This window comes from Mesoplodon bidens (genome assembly GCF_964165515.1).
Source record: "Mesoplodon bidens genome assembly, chromosome: 6".
NCBI classification, from domain to species: Eukaryota; Metazoa; Chordata; class Mammalia; order Artiodactyla; family Ziphiidae; genus Mesoplodon; species Mesoplodon bidens.
The window spans coordinates 50,845,006-50,866,183 of NC_138162.1; the positions used below are offsets into that span (position 1 = coordinate 50,845,006).

The 21,178-nt window shown below is 40.3% G+C and overlaps 1 protein-coding gene across 1 annotated transcript; it reads left to right on the top strand.

Moving 5' to 3' along the window:
• The first annotated feature begins 19,068 nt into the window (after positions 1-19,068).
• On the top strand, positions 19,069-20,810 carry LOC308618686 (RNA-binding protein with serine-rich domain 1-like). Its single transcript, XM_081236857.1, has one exon. It carries the CDS (start codon positions 19,129-19,131, stop codon positions 19,975-19,977), a length of 849 nt encoding a protein of 282 aa, XP_081092983.1. The 5' UTR covers positions 19,069-19,128; the 3' UTR covers positions 19,978-20,810.
• The last annotated feature ends 368 nt before the right edge of the window (positions 20,811-21,178 follow it).

The window sequence follows — 21,178 nt, forward strand, 5'->3', positions numbered from 1 at the left end:
GATGGAGGTGGCACTAGAGTTGAGACATAATGGATGAAGAGAAACAAGCCAGGTGGTCAGGCAGGCTAGGCAGAGGGCACAAACACAGAGGTCAGAAACAGCATGCTGTGTCCAAGGAGTGTTGGGCGCGAAGGACAAGGCAAAGAGGAGAGGGAGAAAAGAACTTCGATGTGATCCTTTGGACAAAGCCATTAAAGGATTTTAAGCAGAGAAGTACCCTGGTCAGATCTGTGCTTTAGATAAAGATGTATCATTACTGAAATGTTTGAGGTGAGAGCTGGTGGCCCATATCCCATACTCATGATAGTTCTGTATCTCCTCCAAGTAAGTAAAGAGCTTCATAACAGTTCAACGTATTTTGCAATGGGTTCGTCATGTGTAATACAAGAATGTCTCAAATAGGATACTTGTCTGGGATGCTGAAGGAAGACTGGAAATCTAAAGGAAAACTAAGAGACTGTGGTAAGAATCCAAGAGATATGAGGGCCTGCATTAGGTATGGGAGATGGAATTGAAGCTCTCAAGGGCCTTTCCAAAGCTCAAACTCTATGCAGTGTGGCCTTGAAACCATCACAGAATTCTATGGTTGTAAAGGACAGGGAGACCGTCTCATCCAGCTTTTCCATTGTAGAAAGTAAACCCCAGGAAAAGACAGTGGCTTTCTGACTTCCTCAAAGAGCTAGTTGATGAAAGAGTTGAGGACAGGACACAAAACCCTGAAAAGCACCATCTATCAAACTTGACCCAGTGAGTGACCTTTTGTTCTACCATACCACTCAAATTTTATTAAATCATTTTTTTCAGCAAACATACTTTCTACCAAAATAGGGTTCCGAGAAGTAAGCTGTTTATCAAAAGGAAATGAGCATAGAATTTAAATGTTGCCATGGATCACAGATATCTTATGAAACAAGAAGGGTCCCTTATTTAAGCCTTCCAAGGTGGCAGGAAGAGCACGGACTGATCCAAAGCTGAGTTCCACACTTGCCAACAGAGTGACATTGAGAAGAGCACTTACCCTCTGAAGTCCGGCTTCCTCATCCGTAAAGTGAAGAAATAATGCTTATCTTAAGGAGTTTTAGGTATATAAAGTGCCTTCATGGTTCTTGGAGTTCAACAAATGCTAGACAGGTTCTATGTCTTTCTGTTCTCTTTCCTGTCCCCTCCCCACCAAGACCTGTAAGGAGAAGTTACCCACCAGCTCCAGCTGACCACAGACAGTAAAGTGGTTAGAATTTGGCCACTGGTATCAGGCCAACTAAGTGATAACACTTGGCCTTGTGTGAACTTGGACACATTCTTTAATCTCTCTAAGACTATTTATAAATCTATGATAATCTGAAGAAAACTATTCCTACCCTGTAGGGTTGTTGTGAGGATTAAATAAGTGAAATACATGAAAGGTGTTTAGAGCTGAGCCTGACATACAGTAAACATATGAGCAATTGCTGTGATTATGCTGATTTTACATGCAGAGAACCAGGTTACATTGACTGCAATTTCCTTTGTCTCCTTAACCTCCTTGTTAATGATCTCCTCATTCATGCACAACTTCATCTTCAAGAAAATAGTTGCATGCATTTCTCTTCAGACATGGAAGAAACTGAAAAGCTTTCTCCTAAAAGTCACGAAGGTAAATGTGATCAGTGGATCCAACTGACCATCAGAAATGGAGTAGTGGAAACATAATATCATCAATTCAAGGTATTGGATGCCCATCCATTGATTTGTTCCCTGTCTCTGATTACAAGTCAATATCTCCTTGTCCCTCATTCTACAGGCCAGGGGGACTTCGAAGAACTTCCTATGGACTATGTGGTTTGATATGTTCCCATGAAGACAGTCAGGTGAGGGTTAGAATTGGCCTTTGAATCATCCTCAATGCCAAGCACAATATAGGTACTCAAAACATCCACTGACAAACCAATCAGTGCAACTCCCTTCATTAAGTGCTGGGTTCTACAGGATTAACTCTAGGGACCACCTCACATTGCATTTGAGAGCACAGTACTGAAGTGGATGGCAAATGTAGTGAATAAGAGATTGGGCTCCAGAGTAAGAATATTTGAGTCCTGGAGCCATCGTCTTTGTAGCTTTAGGCATGTCACTTAACCTCTCTACATCTCAGTTTCTTCCTCTATAAAATGAGGATCATAACAGATGAACCTAACTAGTAGGGTTTCTCATGAGATAAAGTAAGATAATGCTTGTAAACAATTTAGCACCAAGCAAGCGTTCAATAAATGTGGTGATGATGATGATTACTATTTCAATTTAAAATATGACTAAGGGCTTCCCTGGTGGCGCAGTGGTTGAGAGTCCGCCTGCCAATGCAGGGGACATGGGTTCGTGCCCCGGTCCAGGAAGATCCCACATGCCGCGGAGCAGCTGGGCCCGTGAGCCATGGCTGCGGAGCCTGTGTGTCCGGAGCCTGTGCTCCGCAACGGGAGAGGCCACAACAGTGAGAGGCCCGCGTACCGCAAAATAAATAAATAAGTAAATAAGATAATAAAAAAATAGAAATAAAATATGACTACATGCCATTCAATGTTATACTGTTTATAATGTACAAATAAGAATTCATAAAATGGGAGAGCAATGTGGCCCCAGACAAAGTATTCATCTTAACCACAGGGGAGCTATTTCTTAAAGATATGTCCTAGTTCTAAAAGAATAGGTTTAGATCTGCAAAGGGCATCTGCTATGGACAAACAGCCAGAAGGATACGGATCCCTGAATTCACGGAAGACACAGGAATGAATAAATGAACAGCTAGAATTTTATTTTTCAATTTTTCATAAGTTTATTGTTTCTTTGTCTAAAAACGCATAAAAGCTTCCTGCTTTGGTCACTTCTTTGAGTCTCATTTTTTTTTTTTTTGAGTCTCATTTTTATGCAGCTCGCATATGTATGAAATTTAAATTTGTTTTTGTCCTTTTAATCTGTTTCATGTCAGTTTAATTACTGGACCAGCCAAAAAGCCTAGAAAGGAAGAAGGGAAAAATTTTCTGCCCCTACAACTCCATGGATGGATGTTTCAGTCTGCTACTGAGGGACTCTTATTTCCAGTCTTTAGCTTTTAGCTCTGCAGTTAATCACTTTGTGTATATATCCTTTTATATTTTTTGTCAGTGTGTCTTTGAGATAAATTCTAGAAGTAGGATTATGGGATCCAAGGGTAAATGCACATGTGATTTTACTAGATGATGTCAAATTCCCATGGGACATCCCCAGCAGCGATGTATGAGGGTGCCTGTCACCTCGAAGCTTCTCTAGTAGACTGCATTATCAAATGTTCCACAGCTAGAATTTTGAGTAAGTGCCTAAGGAGGCAGAAAAGGGGACATTTCAAAGTCTAGTAAGGAAGTTGCAGGTGATTTCAGAAAAGACAAGCTACCTGGTGATAATAACTGGCTGATCAAAAACCATGGTGTGGGGGCTTCCCTGGTGGCGCAGTGGTTGAGAGTCCGCCTGCCGATGCAGGGGACAACGGGTTCGTGCCCCGATCCGGGAAGATCCCACGTGCCGCGGAGCGGCTGGGCCCGTGAGCCATGGCCGCTGAGCCTGCGCGTCCGGAGCCTGTGCTCCGCAACGGGAGAGGCCACAACAGTGAGAGGCCCGCATACAGCAAAAAACAAACAAACAAATAAAACAAAAAAAAAAAAACATGGTGTGGGAGGTGAATGTAGACTTTAGTGGCAGACAGACCTAGGTGTGAATCCTCAGACAAATTACCTAATATTTTTAAGCCTCACTAGTCTCATCTTTGGAATGGGAACACTTTCACCTTCCTTGCAGAATTATGAGGAGAATTAAGTGAGTTATGGAAGTTAAAATGGTCATCTCAGCATCTGATTCAGTGTCAGCTACTAGGATTATTTGGTGATATTCTAAGAAAAACAAACACTAAAAGGAGTTATATAAATTTACCTGGACAAACACCTAACTTCAGGTGAATCAGGAAAGGCTTTTGTTTAGTGTCCTAAGTCTCATTACTGATTTCTGTAGGAACTTCAATACCTACAATAAATGCCAGGTATTATCATTATCATGGGTTAGATAGAGCTATCATGATCTCATTTAATCCTCACACAACCCTGGAACAGGAGCATTTTATTTGTCCATTTTACAAATTTTCTTTTAAAAAGAGGTTTAGAGGGATTAGTCACTTGTCCAAGCTCACTGACAGTAAGTGATGGAACAGGGATTTGAACCAGGGCAGTCTGGCTCCAAAGGCTGTGCGCTTTGTGTACCTCTACAGAATGCCAGCTGACCTCCCTGAGACCTGAGGACTTGTTCTCCCTGACCCAGACCTGACATGACAGCGTGGGCCTGCCACCTGGATTCAAGAAAGAAAAACAGCCCTGCAGGGAAAAGTGGACATGATTAGGTACCAGGCTGGATAGAGTAGGCTTGTGCAATTTTCATTTCACTCTTTCTCTGTAATTTCTCATTTTAATTCACAGCAAACAAACCCCTTAGACTGAAGTGTGCTGCAGATCTGGCCTCTGCTGTAAGAAGTGCTTGTTGGAGCTATTGTCCTAAACTGGCAGAGACACAGAACGCCTTCAAAAAACAGAATCCCTAAGAGACAGATCTGGTTGTGCCGGGTGACATTAATTGCACAACCCAGACTAGCACTATCAAGGGCAATCTTGTCTGTAAGCAGAAGAGCTTGCCCCCATAGGTACTACTTAGAGACAATTTGCTTCTTCTCTGGGCCAAAATAATTGAAAATCAAATTCTAGAATGTTACAGAAAATCCAAAGAGGATTTGCTAAAGACTGAGAAAAAGATTAAAATATTCAACTATTGGTTCTCAATTTTGTTTTCTTCTCAACTATCTCTACCCATTCTCCCCAGATCTCCTATCATAACCAACCTAACCTTCCTGTTTCTAATTTCTCAAAGGGAGGGCAGGAAGACGGAGGGACTGAGAAAGAGGTAAAAGGAGAAGAGTGGGAGAGCAGGAAGGCACAGAGGAAGAAAGGAAAGAAGAATCAGGGAGGTAGGTGTCTACAGATTTGAGGTCTTTGGGAGGTCAAACAAGAGATGTAGCTGGGATAACAAAGGGAGCATGAAATAAAGAAAGTTCTCAGGATTTTAGCAGAGGAATATCCTTGTATATTGATAAGACCCAAGAGAGTGAGTAGGTTTCAAGTGGGTTGAAATATAGTAATCAGAAACAAAGAAGTGAAGAAATGTGGAGATGAAATCACCCACTCTGTTAGTAGCTAAACATTCCCCAAGAAACCTTGTCCAACCTTACCAGGCACACAGGGCATCTTGTGCTCTGGGCTCCCCTGATGTTTGCAATGGTGTCACGCAAGGGGAAGGCAGACCTACACAGTACTGATCATAGTGAAGCAGGTATCTATTTAGATGCTGGACTGAACGCCTTTGGAGCAGAGACTATATTCTATTCATATTGCGTATAGTTGGTGCCTAATAAATGTTTGCTGGAAAGGAGGGAAGAAAACGAGGAGGAAGGGAGGGGAAAGAGAAAAGAATGACAAGCAAGAGACATTCGGGAAGCAATTCCTCATCTCAATCACCTTGAGTCAGATGGTAATTTTGCTCTCAAATCAGCCATTTCATCCTTTCAAATCTTGTATATACTTGCCCTGACAATTAGGAAAGAGAAAAAGAGGCAGAGTGATTCATACTGTACCTTTTTACTAGAATGTTTAAAAATTAGCAGTAGCCAAGACTGTGAATAACTGAAACTCAAGGGCAGATATTATGAACTTAATAAACCATTATCTCTAAAATAATTGTTTTTTTAAAATGAGCTTCTAAAAATGGTTTTATGCCTTTTATGTCCCCATGTGTCCCATACTAAAATACCCTCAGCTCTTTTAACATTTTGTCTTTGAAAGCTTAACTAAAATATTCAGATCAATTACTAAAAAAATAGAAAATGCAGTAGTGAAAATACCTTATATTTTAGCCATGTTCTTTCTTTTTTGAACTAGTTATCTTTGGTCTCCTTTGATTCTGAGGTTGGTAGAGCAAGTAGTATCACTCCAGCCCACAGATGTGAAAACTGAGGAAAGTATCAGTACACAGTATGTTCATGTCTGATCAAAACTGAAAACCTAGAATCTTGAGTCTGTACTTAGCTCTCTCCCTGCAGCTACACTGTTCTTTGGGTGTGTCTTTTGAAGCAGAGAAAGGTGTAAAATATTTCCCAGTTTTTTACATATCAGACATATTCTTACACACACTAATGTCTTTATAAGATAGATTTTTACTTTTCTCATGCAGTTGTGGTTTTCAAACTTCTTTTAGAAGCAGAATCTTTTAATCCAAATTTTTGATAAATGCATGCCAAAGCTCTCTATACAAAACAGATAAAAGTGTGAGAGGGTGTGGAGAAAAGGGAACCCTCCTGCACTGTTGGTGGGAATGTAAATTGGTGAAGCCACTATGGAGAACAATCTGGAGGTTCCTTAAAAAACTAAAAATAGAACTACCATATGACCCAGCAATCCCACTACTGGGCATATACCCTGAGAAAACCATAATTCAAAAAGACACATGCACTCCATGTTTATTGCAGCAATATTTACAATAGCCAGGACATGGAAGCAACCTAAATGTCCATCAACAGTGGGATGGATAAAGAAGATGTGGTACATATATACAATGGAATATTACTCAGCCATAAAAAGGAACAAAATTGGATCATCTATAGAGATATGGATGGACCTAGAGACTGTTATACAGAACGAAGTAAGTCAGAAAGAGAAAAACAAATATCATATATTAATGCATATATGTGGAATCTAGAAAACTGGTATAGATGATCTTACTTGCAAAGCAGAAATAGAGACACAAACGTAGAGAACAAACATATGGATACCAAGGGGGAAGGGGAGGTGGGATGAACTGGGAGACTGGGATTGACATATATACACTATTGATACTATATATATAATAGATAACTAATGAGAACTTACTACATAGCACAGGGAACTCTACTCAGTGCTCTGGTGACCTAAATGGGGATACGTGCATATGTATAGCTGATTCTCTTTGCTGTACAGTAGAAACTAACACAACACTGTAAAGCAACTGTACTCCAATTTTTAAAAAAAAACTAAAAATAGAGCTACCATATGATCCAACAATCCCACTCCTGGGCACATATCTGGACAAAACTCTAATTTAAAAAGATACACAGAGTCTAATGCGTGGTGGCGTTCAGTAACCACTGGGCTAGAGTCAAGTGCTGGCGGGAATCGCTCCAGGCTGAGATCACGGCCGCAGCTTCTTAATAGGAGATTGCTTTGGAGTGTGCAGACCTACGAGGAAGACAGCTCTGCCGGAGGCGCTGACTGCACTGGCGCCGTGACCTCAGACCTCCAGCCTCCAGAACTACAACAAATCATCCCAAATTGAGGAGCCAGGAGTCAGTGCTGTGCCTCTGAGGTGGGAGAGCCAACTTCAGGATACTGGTCCACAAGAGACCTCCCAGCTCCACATAATATCAAACGGCGAAAATCTTCCAGAGATCTCCATCTCAACACCAGCACCCAGCTTCACTCAACGACCAGCAAGCTACAGTGCTGGACACCCTATGCCAAACAACTAGCAAGACAGGAACACAACGCCACCCATTAGAAGAGAGGTGGCCTAAAATCATAAAAAGTCTGCAGACACCCCAAAACACACCACCAGACGTGGACCTGCCCACCAGAAAGACAAGATCCAGCCTCATCCACCAGAACACAGGCACTAGTCCCCTCCACCAGGAAGCCTACACAACCCACTAAACCAACATTAGCCACTGGGGACAGACACCAAAAACAACGGGAACTACGAACCTGCAGCCTGCAAAAAGGAGACCCCAAACACAGTAACACAAGCAAAATGAGAAGACAGAAAAACACACAGCAGGAGAAGGAGCAAGATAAAAAACCACCAGACCTAACAAATGAAGAGGTAATAGGCAGTCTACCTGAAAAAGAATTCAGAATAATGATGGTAAAGATGATCCAAGATTCTATTTCCCAGATCCAAAATCTTGGAAATAGAATAGACAAAATGCAAGAAACAGTTAACAAGGACCTAGAAGAACTAAAAATGAATCAAGCATTGATTAAAAACACAATAAATGAAATAAAAAATACTCTAGATGGGATCAATAGCAGAATAACTGAGGCAGAAGAACGGATAAGTGAGGTGGAAGATAAAATAGTGGAAATAACTGCTGCAGAGCAAAATAAAGAAAAAATAATGAAAAGAACAGAGGACAGTCTCAGAGACCTCTGGGACAACATTAAACGCACCAACATTCGAATTATAGGGGTTCCAGAAGAAGAAGAGAAAAAGAAAGGGACTGAGAAAATATTTGAAGAGATTATAGTTGAAAACTTCCCTAATATGGGAAAGGAAATAGTTAATCAAGTCCAGGAGGCACAGAGTGTCCCATACAGAATAAATCCAAGGAGAAATACGCCAAGACACATATTAATCAAACTGTCAAAAATTAACACAAAGAAATCATATTAAAAGCAGCAAGGCAAAAACAACAACTGACACACAAGGGAATCCCCATCAGGATAACAGCTGATCTCTCAGCAGAAACTCTACAAGCCAGAAGGGAATGGCAGGACATAATTAAAGTGATGAAAGAGAAAAACCTGCAACCAAGATTACTCTACCCAGCAAGGATCTGATTCAGATTTGATGGAGAAATTAAAACGTTTACAGACAAGAAAAAGCTGAGAGAGTTCAGCACCACCAAACCAGCTTTACAACAAATGCTAAAGGAACTTCTCTAGGCAAGAAACACAACAGAAGGAAAAGACCTACAATAACGAACCGAAAACAATTAAGAAAATGGGAATAGGAACATACATATGGATAATTACCTTAAATGTAAATGGACTAAATGCTCCCACCAAAAGGCACAGATTGGCTGAATGGATACAAAAACAAGACCCATATATATGCTGCCTACAAGAGACCCACTTCAGACCTAGAGACACATACAGACTGAAAGTAAAGGGATGGAAAAAGATATTCCATGCAAATGGAAACCAAAAGAAAGCTGGAGTAGCAATTCTCATATCAGGCAAAATAGACTTTAAAATAAAGACTACTAGAAGAGACAAAGAAGGACACTACATAATGATCAAGGGATCGATCCAAGAAGAAGATATAACAATTGTAAATATTTATGCACCCAACATAGGAGCACCTCAATACATAAGGCAAATACTAACAGCCATAAAAGGAGAAATCGACAGTAACACAATCATAGTCGGGGACTTTAACACCCCACTTTCACCAATGGACAGATCATCCAAAATGAAAATAAATAAGGAAACACAAGCTTTAAATGACACACTAAACGAGATGGACTTAATTGATATTTATAGGACATTCCATCCAAAAACAACAGAATACACATTTTTCTCAAGTGCTCATGGAACATTCTCCAGGATAAATCATATCTTGGGTCACAAATCAAGCCTTGGTAAATTTAAGAAAATTGAAATTGTATCAAGTATCTTTTCCGACCACAATGCTATGAGACTAGATATCAATTACAGGAAAAGAGCTGTAAAAAATACAAACACATGGAGGCTAAACAATACACTACTTAATAACGAAGTGATCACTGAAGAAATCAAAGAGGAAATTAAAAAATACTTAGAAACAAATGACAATGGAGACACGACGACTCAAAACCTATGGGATGCAGCAAAACCAGTTCTAAGAGGGAAGTTTATAGCAATACAATCCCACCTTAAGAAACAGGAAACATCTCGAGTAAACAACCTAACCTTGCACCTAAAGCAATTAGAGAAAGAAGAACAGAAACATCCCAAAGTTAGCAGAAGGAAAGAAATCATAAAAATCAGATCAGAAATAAATGAAAAAGAAATGAAGGAAACGATAGCAAAGATCAATAAAACTAAAAGCTGGTTCTTTGAGAAGATAAACAAAATTGATAAACCATTAGCCAGACTCATCAAGAAAAGAAGGGAGAAGACTCAAATCAATAGAATTAGAAATGAAAAAGGAGAAGTAACAACTGACACTGCAGAAATACAAAAGATCATGAGAGATTACTACAAGCAACTCTATGCCCATAAAATGGACAACCTGGAAGAAATGGACAAATTCTTAGAAATGCACAACCTGCCAAGACTGAATCAGGAAGAAATAGAAAATATGAACAGACCAATCACAAACACTGAAATTGAAACTGTGATAAAATATCTTCCAACAAACAAAAGCCCAGGACCAGATGGCTTCACAGGTGAATTCTATCAAGCATTTAGAGAAGAGCTAACACCTATCCTTCTCAAACTCTTCCAAAATATAGCAGAGGGGGGAACACTCCCAAACTCATTCTACGAGGCCACCATCACCTTGATACCAAAACCAGACAAGGATGTCACAAAGAAAGAAAACTACAGGCCAATATCACTGATGAACATAGATGCAAAAATCCTCAACAAAATACTAGCAAACAGAATCCAACAGCACATTAAAAGGATCATACACCATGATCAAGTGGGGTTTATTCCAGGAATGCAAGGATTCTTCAATATACGTAAATCAATCAACGTGATACACCATATTAACAAATTGAAGGAGAAAAACCATATGATCATCTCAATAGATGCAGAGAAAGCTTTCGACAAAATTCAACACCCATTTATGATAAAAACCCTGCAGAAAGTAGGCATAGAGGGAACTTTCCTCAACATAATAAAGGCCATATATGACAAACCCACAGCCAGCATCGTCTTCAATGGTGAAAAACTGAAACCATTTCCACTAAGATCAGGAACAAGACAAGGTTGCCCACTCTCACCACTCTTATTCAACATAGTTTTGGAAGTTTTAGCCACAGCAATCAGAGAAGAAAAGGAAATAAAAGGAATCCAAATCGGAAAAGAAGAAGTAAAGCTGTCACTGTTTGCAGATGACATGATACTATACATAGAGAATCCTAAAGATGCTACCAGAAAACTACTAGAGCTAATCAATGAATTTGGTAAAGTTGCAGGATACAAAATTAATGCACAGAAATCTCTGGCATTCCTATATACTAATGATGAAAAATCTGAAAGTGAAATCAAGGAAACACTCCCATTTACCATTGCAACAAAAAGAATAAAATATCTAGGAATAAACCTACCTAAGGAGACAGAAGACCTGTATGCAGAAAGTTATAAGATACTGATGAAAGAAATTAAAGATGATACAAATAGATAGAGAGATGTACCATGCTCTTGGATTGGAAGAATCAACATTGTGAAAATGACTCTACTACCCAAAGCAATCTACAGATTCAGTGCAATCCCTATCAAACTACCACTGGCATTTTTCACAGAACTAGAGCAAAAAATTTCACAATTTGTATGGAAACACAAAAGACCCCGAATAGCCAAAGCAATCTTGAGAACGAAAAATGGAGCTGGAGGAATCAGGCTCCCTGACTTCAGACTATACTACAAAGCTACAGTAATCAAGACAGTATGGTACTGGCACAAAAACAGAAAGATAGATCAATGGAACAGGATAGAAAGCCCAGAGATAAACCCACGCACATATGGTCACCTTATCTTTGATAAAGGAGGCAGGAATGTACAGTGGAGAAAGGACAGTCTCTTCAATAAGTGGTGCTGGGAAAACTGGACAGGGACATGTAAAAGTATGAGATTAGATCACTCCCTAACACCATACACAAAAGTAAGCTCAAAATGGATTAAAGACCTAAATGTAAGGCCAGAAACTATCAAACTCTTAGAGGAAAACATAGGCAGAACACTCTATGACATAAATCACAGCAAGATCCTTTTTGACCCACCTCCTAGAGAAATGGAAATAAAGACAAAAATAAACACATGGGACCTAATGAAACTTCAAAGCTTTTGCACAGCAAAGGAAACCATAAACAAGACCAAAAGACAACCCTCAGAATGGGAGAAAATATTTGCAAATGAAGCAACTGACAAAGGATTAATCTCCAAAATTTATAAGCAGCTCAGGCAGCTCAATAACAAAAAAACAAACAACCCAATCTAAAAATGGGCAGAAGACCTAAATAGACATTTCTCCACAGAAGATATACAGACTGCCAACAAACACATGAAAGGATGCTCAACATCTTTACTCATCAGAGAAATGCAAATCAAAACTACAATGAGATATCATCTCACACCAGTCAGAATGGCCATCATCAAAAAATCTAGAAACAATAAATGCTGGAGAGGGTGTGGAAAAAAGGGAACACTCTTGCACTGCTGGTGGGAATGTGAATTGGTACAGCCACTATGGAAAACGTTATGGAGGTTCCTTAAAAAACTACAAATAGAACTACCATATGACCCAGCAATCCCACTACTAGGCATATACCCTGAGAAAACCATAATTCAAAAAGAGACATGTACCAAAATGTTCATAGCAGCCCTATTTACAATAGCCCGGAGATGGAAACAACCTAAGTGTCCATCATCGGATGAATGGATAAAGAAGATGTGGCACATATATACAATGGAATATTACTCAGCCATAAAAAGAAATGAAATTGAGCTATTTGTAATGAGGTGGATAGACCTAGAGTCTGTCATACAGAGTGAAGTAAGTCAGAGAAAGACAAATACTGTATGCTAACACATATATATGGAATTTAAGAAAAAAAAATGTCATGAAGAACATAGGGGTAAGACAGGAATAAAGACACAGACCTACTAGAGAATGGACTTGAGGATATGGGGAGGGGGAAGGGTAAGCTGTGACAAAGTGAAAGAGCGGCATGGACATATATACACTACCAAACGTAAGGTAGATAGCTAGTGGGAAGCAGCCGCATAGCACAGGGAGATCAGCTCGGTGCTTTGTGACCGCCTGGAGGGGTGGGATAGGGAGGGTGGGAGGGAGACGCAAAAGGGAGGGGACTTGGGAACATATGTATATGTATAACTGATTTAATTTGTTATAAAGCAAAAAATAAAAAAATAAAATAAAAAATAAAAAAATAAAATAAATTAAATAAAATAAAAAATAAAAAAATAAAAAATAAAAAGATACACATACCCCTATCTTCATACAGCACTATTCACAATAGCAAAGACATGGAAACAACCTAAATGTCCATCGACAGATGAATGGATAAAGAAGACGTAGCATATATATACAGTGGAATATTACTCAGTCATAAAAAAAGAATGAAATAATGCCATTTGCAGCATGGATGGACTTAGAGATTATTATACTAAGCAAAGTAAGTCAGACAAAGACAAATATCATGACATCACTTATATGTGGAATCTAGAAAACGTGATACAAATGAACTTATTTACAAAATAGAAATAGATTCACAGACATAGAAAACAAACTTAAGGTTACCAAAGGGGAAATGTGGGGGGAGGGATAAATTAGGAATTTGGGTTTAACAGATACACACTACTATATATAAAATTATATAACCAACAAGGACCTACTGTATAGCACAGGGAACTATACTCAGTATCTTGTAGTGATACACACACACACACATATATATATATAACTGAATCACTTTTGCTGTACACCTGAAACAGTGTAAATCAACTACACTTCAATTAAAAAATAATAAAATAAAAAATAGATCCAAGTGCAGCTGCACTTGTTGGAGCAGAGCTGAGAGAGCTGTTAGGTTTGGGGATAGGGACCACTGGCATCAGTCTCAATGTCAAACATAAAAGAGTGTCAGGATGCCACTGACTGAAGACCCTGTCACAGAGTATGTCTGACTTTGTGTGGAGTAAGAAGGGCAAGGACTTCACAGTCCAACTGATTCCAATTTCAAGTCTACCACTTGCTCACTTCATGCACTGAGGATGTTATCAACCTTTCTGAGCCTCATTTCTTCATCCGTACAAGAGTGATTGTAACACCTGCCAGGTGAGTCAGTTCTGAGGGTCAACTCAGGCACCAGCAGGGAATCATGGGTCACGGTGCTCAGCACCCAGCAGGCACTCAAGCAGTTTTCTTCCCGAAGGCCCTTGCCAAACCTATGTGCTTTTCTGATAAAACAGATGTGCTCTTGTTTTCTCTGAGGGTACAAATTCCATTTGTTTCCTTAAGTCCATCTCATGCATGCCTTTAGCACTTGAGGGCTTGTGTTACTCCCTCAACCACTTAGCATTTTCTATTCAGTTAGCACAGCATCGAGACTTTAAAAGCAGCTTGAAAATAAACTTGATTCCAAATATGATTTATAACGTCCCAAGCAACAGCTCATTTACCCAAGAAAGCTCCATCAATTATTGACAGTTGTACCCTCGGAGGAGAAGTAGTCTTAGGACTAGGAGATGGAGTGAAAATCGTGCTTCAACTCCTTAAGCCAATTATCCAAGGTGATTTTGAACGTTAAATCCTTAGATATGCTTAATTTACTGTCCTTGCCCACAAGCACATACAAAGGTGTGAAGAGGGGGAAAAAATGCTAAGCAATTTAGGACTGCCATTAAAAACAAAGAGAAAGAATAGCATATATGGGAAAAATACATAGGAGGCAGCAGGTGGGCATTGGACGCGTGTGGGCTTATCGACAGAGCATCCCCAGGCCTCACCCACCTTGCCTTCTCATGGTACAGCCAGCTACTCCCCACCTGTCTTTGTTCAGTACAGAAATAATTGCACTTACCTGCTTCTGACCTAATAATTACAGCAGTGCCTGATTTTATTCTCAGCATGTTAATTGTGGTTGAATTTCCTCGGCTTTCAATGCACAGGCCTTACTAAGGATGCTGGCATTCTTTGCTTCAACAACAAGCTAGTGACAAGGCTATGTAAGGTTCTGTAAAATGCCAAGAGGCCAGTGTGAATCCAGCCCCTGGGGGCTTGTAATCTGCATCTGACAGGCCGATAGTAGAAAACCTTGGCAAGACTACAAGGTTTACAGGTAAGGGAAGAAAGGGAATGCATGAGGTCAGTAAATTTGAGGATGCTAATATATTTCTCCATAGTTTTCTCAAAAGGAGAAAAATAGAAGAGAGAGGGTTTTTTTTTTAATCCAAATTATAAGGCAAAAGGTGACCAATTATGCCTGCTTAGCTTTAGTTTGTATGTACTGAGGAGTGTGTGTGTGTGTGTGTGTGTGTGTGTGTGCCTGTGTGCATGCGTGTGTGTATGAACATGCACGCACATGTGCATTGCATGTACACTGTGGATGAGTGTGAGCAGATGGAAGCAAGGAAACTTGGGAGCATGGAGAAGAGGTCTAACCTATATACACATTTTTGCATGATGAATTTAACATTTCTATATGGAGAAAAATAAATCCTGCCATAGGAGACCTGAAAAATTACTACTCTGACTTAATGCAATCTATAGTTTAAAGTACAATTACAGAGTATTCTAAAATTACCTCCTTATACCTAACTTGGCAGAATAATTATAGGCTAGATTCTTTCACCTTTCTACACTCTTTAAATTAAGAATTAAGAGATTCACTGTATTGGGTTATTAAAACCCCGATCTCTTATGGCACATATTTTTATCCCATTATTAAACTGTGTATATAAAATATAGTAAGCTTTGACTTTTATACCTTTTACTTCTAAATTTCAGATTCATAAATCAACATTTGAGGGCCAACTGGGTGTCAGATGCTATGCAAGTGCTTTCAAAGGCACCGCCTCATTTGATCAACACCCGGATTCCTAACCTGGTCTTCTGATTCCAACCTAGTATGCATCCCACCAATCACAACCTTTTGTCATTGCCTTGTCATCAAGTCTCTGAGGGTTAGATAGAAGTACAGGAGCAGTGGCAGCCTCACTGGTATATAGAATGGCTTGTCACTGGCTTGCTATTAAAGGCGTATGCTTTTATTATTCTGGGAATCCCATTTCTCTAAATGTGAAACAGAGCAAGAATACAGAATCCGTAGTCAACTCACAAAAATGTGATCAAGGATCTTAAGTACTTTGCACCCTTTTGAGATTTCTTCTACATCCAAGGTGTGACTCAGCAAAACAAACCATCCATGAATGTGTATCCTTGGACAAAGGATGAGCTTTTAATGACTAGATATTTTTACAAAGCTGCAATTGCTTCAAATCTTGTGTTAGGGGAGAGGGGCAGTCTGGAGCTGGGAGAGTCCTCTTTGGAATTACCATCACCCTTGGGGCAAATTCTTAACATCCTCAAGGGTTCATTTTAAAGGAAATCTTTTACCTTTAAAATCATATCTGAAGTAGCCAAAAGTTATTCAGAGCCAAGGATGATAAATAAAATGAGGGATCAAACTGGATAATATCCTTTACTATCAACATATAAGACATGACTATAAAGTAAAGTACCTTAGGGACTTCACTGGTGGTGCAGTAGTTAACAATCCACCTTCCAATGCAGGGGACGCGGGTTCGATCCCTGGTTGGGGAACTAAGATCCTACAGGCCACGGGGGAACTAAGCCCGCACACTGCAAATATTGAGCACATGAGCCACAACTAAGAGAGCCCGCGTGCCACAACTACAAAGCCCAGGCGGTCTGGAGCCCACGCACTACAACTACAGTAGGGCCCACATTCTCTGGAGCCCGCCCGCTGCAACTACGGAGCCCACACGCCACAACCAGAGAGAAGCCTGTGCGCTGCAACAAAGATCCTGGGTGCCGCAACTAGATCTGACGCAGTCAAAAATAAAATAAAGTACATTATTATCTTGAGTAACTTGTAAGCCATTTATGAACACAATGGCAAAAGAGAATTCCAAAATATTTTAGATAACTGTACACACACATTCACAAGGCTCCTTCCTCAAAATGTGTAGATGTTTAAAACACAAAGCAAATTTTAAGAGCACATTTCTTCCATTAAATAGATGAGGAAACTGATTTGCAAAATAAGCCACTGGTCTAGACTACATATGTGCTCACGTGTGTATATGTGCACACGTGTGTGCCTAGACATATGTACACGTGTGTGGACCCACCCACGAATAGGAATTGCCTTCATTCTGTTAGAGCTGTTACTTACCGAGTCTGCTCATCTGGGCGCCTGAATCTTGAGTACGGTTGTCATGCTTCCCTACAGCAAGTTTATAGCTTCACATTCTGGGAAGGATGCTATTATTCCTGATTTAAAAAAAAAAATTAACAAAAAAAACTAAACTAAAGGAATTATGTGACAACTACAACTTGTTAGTTAGAGCTATAAACTTTCTAAAACAGTGAAGTGTGAATATACACAAAAAACTTTCCAATCTTAACTTTCAAACAAACTTACTAGATACAGAGCATTTTTGAAATTTTTAGGAAATGAAGAAGGTGAAGCACCCTCTAGTTTGTGTGGGAATACTTATTGCAAAGATTTTCCTCCCTTGAAAAAAAAAAAAACAGAAGCCAAATATCATAACAATGATTACCATTCAGAGAGTGAGTATAATTTAACACAAAATGTATTATGAATTTTTTTTAATTATGAACTAATACTGTACTCTAGTCAGTAAATTTGTTTCTCAGAGATATGGGCTATCAATTCTGGAACGACTTTATCTTTTACTAGAGTTGAACAAAATAGGTAAATACATTGTCGATAATAAGGACCAAGTTTCTCATGCTCAGAAAAGAAGTTACAAATAAGGAAAGAAGGAAGAAAAATGATACCCTAGTGGCAATGAGCACACTCATCACCCACATTTTAGTTTCTAAAAGCCATTCTCTAATGAAAGAAACCAGAGGGTTTCTTTGGAGAAGTGGTTAATTCCAACGATGAGGCAGGGAAAATACCAGATGAGTCTGGAGAATCTTATAATTCTAAAAAGTAAACAAACAAGTGTTCAAAAAAGGATGGCAGGATGTGGAAAGGGCACAAGGAGCCAACCGGAAAGAGCTCACAATGGCCAAACAATGAAACAATTTGAGCAAGAAAATAATGATAACATTGTATTATGACCCACAGAATAAAGTAATTTAATATATATGGGTCTGTACTGATATAAATATATAATTGAATAAATAAGTAAATGGAAGGGAAGAGATAGCTCTTTCTTCAGATGAACTCCAATTCATAAATGTGAAAAAAAATGAAGGAATAGAAAGTCACTCTTAAAACATCACAAATTGTTGTAGGCAATATCCACAGATGAATACTAAAATTAGTAGATGAAAGTATGAGGAATATTTACCCCAACAGGGTAGAAAGGACAGAGGAGAGAACTTACACAGGTTTGGTGGAGGCATACCCTACAGGAAGAGAGGAGTGAGGACATTATTAACTACTTGGAAAGAAAGGGTGGAAAAAAGATGATGTGAATTATTGAATACCACTACCTCAACCAACTTCCTCTGCTTCAAAGAGAACCACGGCAGAAGGAAGTTGAGATTGAATCAAGAATGGAAAGACTTGGATGTAGCTGTCATTATCGCCTATATCATAGAGATCTCTCTGAGGATATTAACATGGAGAATAGTTATGACACAGAGTCAATTTAGCCATAAACCTTATCCTTGTACTGTTTTTTCTTGCTAGTAATTTTAGGATCACTATGCAGCAGCTTGGGAAAGCTACTTTATGCTAGGACAGACTGTGTGACAATATTTTGATAACCTATGATATAAGTTCTAAGATGTCTTTTCTCTTGCATCTCTTTTCTACCTCAGTACAGGTAACTTATAAAGACTATGTATAGTTTGGATTCGAATGACTTGAATATACTTTAGTTCCACTTTTTGATTTGACCAAAAGAAGCACTAATAGGTCTCAAGGACTGCCTGTTTCAGGAGCCTGAAGTTAGGAAGATGAAACCCAATACCAAGAATTTGAAGCAAATTAACTTGTATGGAAGGAATGTAAAGAAAACATTGGGTACTTTGGCCAGAGCATAATTAGAATAGGATGTATTAACTATATTCTCTGGTTTTCAAAAGTTTGAATTGTAATAAAATTTTTGATGTGCTATTTCAATTTTCAGTAGCAAATAAATGTGTGTATAGAGGATCTAATTAAAATTCAAGACAATTTGAGTATCTAAAAAAAAAAAAAAAGAAAAAATACTAGTATCCCCTCTTTATCTCCAGTATTCTAGTCATCTTATGGCAGAAAATGTGTTAAGAAAAAAAATACCCCAGAGGCTGAGGAGAGCGGGAGGAGGTCGCGGCGGCGGGAAGATGGCTCCTTCTCCTACCAAACGCAAAGACCGCTCTGATGAGAAGTCCAAGGATCGCTCTAAAGATAAGGGGGCCACCAAGGAGTCAAGCGAGAAGGATCGTGGCAGGGATAAAACTCGAAAGAGACGCAGCGCTTCCAGTGGTAGCAGCAGCACCAGGTCTCGGTCCAGCTCTACCTCCAGCTCAGGCTCCAGCACCAGCACGGGCTCCAGCAGCGGCTCCAGCTCATCTTCAGCATCAAGCTGCTCAGGAAGTTCTAGCACATCCCGCAGCTCCAGCTCCAGCAGCTCCTCTGGCTCTCTGAGTCCTTCCCGGCGCAGGCATGACAACAGGCGGCGTTCCCGCTCCAAATCCAAACCACCCAAAAGAGATGAAAAGGAAAGGAAAAGGCGGAGCCCTTCCCCTAAACCCACCAAAGTGCACATTGGAAGGCTCACCAGGAATGTGACCAAGGATCATATCATGGAGATATTCTCCACCTATGGGAAAATTAAAATGATTGACATGCCTGTAGAAAGGATGCACCCCCATCTGTCTAAAGGCTATGCATATGTGGAGTTTGAGAATCCAGATGAGGCCGAGAAGGCACTGAAGCACATGGATGGAGGACAAATCGATGGCCAGGAGATCACTGCCACTGCTGTGGTGGCCCCCTGGCCTCGGCCACCCCCCAGGCGATTCAGCCCTCCCAGGAGAATGCTACCACCACCTCCCATGTGGCGCAGGTCACCCCCACGGATGAGGAGAAGGTCACGTTCCCCTCGGCGTAGGTCTCCCGTGCGCCGGCGATCCCGCTCCCCTGGCCGCCGCCACCACAGGAGCCGCTCCAGCTCCAACTCCTCCCGATAAGCAGGGCCACCGAAGCTCTGCCCTGTGACTTGTATCCCATCCAACTCACTTTTGTCACTTTTCTAGCAAAAGGAGGATCGGTAGGAAAGAAATTCCTCACTCAGGGCCAGGCTTCGAAGGTGAAGGCAGTAATTGCTACATTTCCCTTGGCGGCAGAGTTCCGGCTGCAGGAGTGTTGTTGGTTTGGGGTCGTGCTTATAATGATGCCCTCCAGTTTTCTGGCTAGAAAGCTTCCACATTTCTAGTTCCTGAGGGTCAGTTTAGTGGCAAAGCCAGCAGGGATGAGCAGGGGGCTCCAGGTGGTGGTACAGCCCCAGCCTGGGAGCATGTTTCCCATTCCACAGATGATGGGGGGCCCATCTGGTGGGCTGGTCGTGCCCTAACCTGTTGGCCTGCAGGGTCCCACAGGAAAGGGTGTGCTTTTACGCAGCTGCCATTCCTGTTAGCCTGGCCCTGCTCCCCTGCTCGAGTCCTCTTCTGACCTCTAGGGCCAAATACCCAAAATGGTTCTTTTCACATGTACTCATGTGCGTGCACACACACACACACACAGACAAACCCACGTCTCCCTTTCTCTCTGAAACTGGTAAGTTGAGAGCCAGCTCTGTCGGGTCATCACAGAACCCCCCGTTGTGTTGGTATTCATGGTGGTCGTGCAGGTTACTTTGGCAACATGTACATTGCTTTTTTGGCTTTTATTGTACAGTCACTACTATACATTTTCTGTTTTGAGTTTTGTAACTTTGTAGCATTTTAGATAATATTGTCTTTGTACTGTGTTGTGTAGAGGAAAGAATTGTGTTGAATAAACCTAGGATTAGAGTGCAGCTCCAGTGTTGGGTTCGCTGCCTCCTTCCTGTCCCTTGGCCCCAAAGGCAGCTTCAGTTGTGAGGTAATTAAACATGATTGTCTAAAAAAAAAAAAAAAAAGAAAAGAAAAAAAATACCTGCCCTTGGCCTGGAAGAACCCTCTCCTGCTGGACTAGTCCACACTCGGAAAATGAGTAATTACGGGTTATCAAGCTGTACGTTCATTCCTGGGAGAATGGAGGTTGGCATATGTTTTCCCAGGTTCCTCTATATCTGTTCCAGTTGTGATAATAACCATGCTTCACATCTGTATAGCACTTTTGGTTTATAAACTTTACTCACATACTGTACCCGATCTTCAAATCCATTCTTGGAGATTAGTTCATATTAAT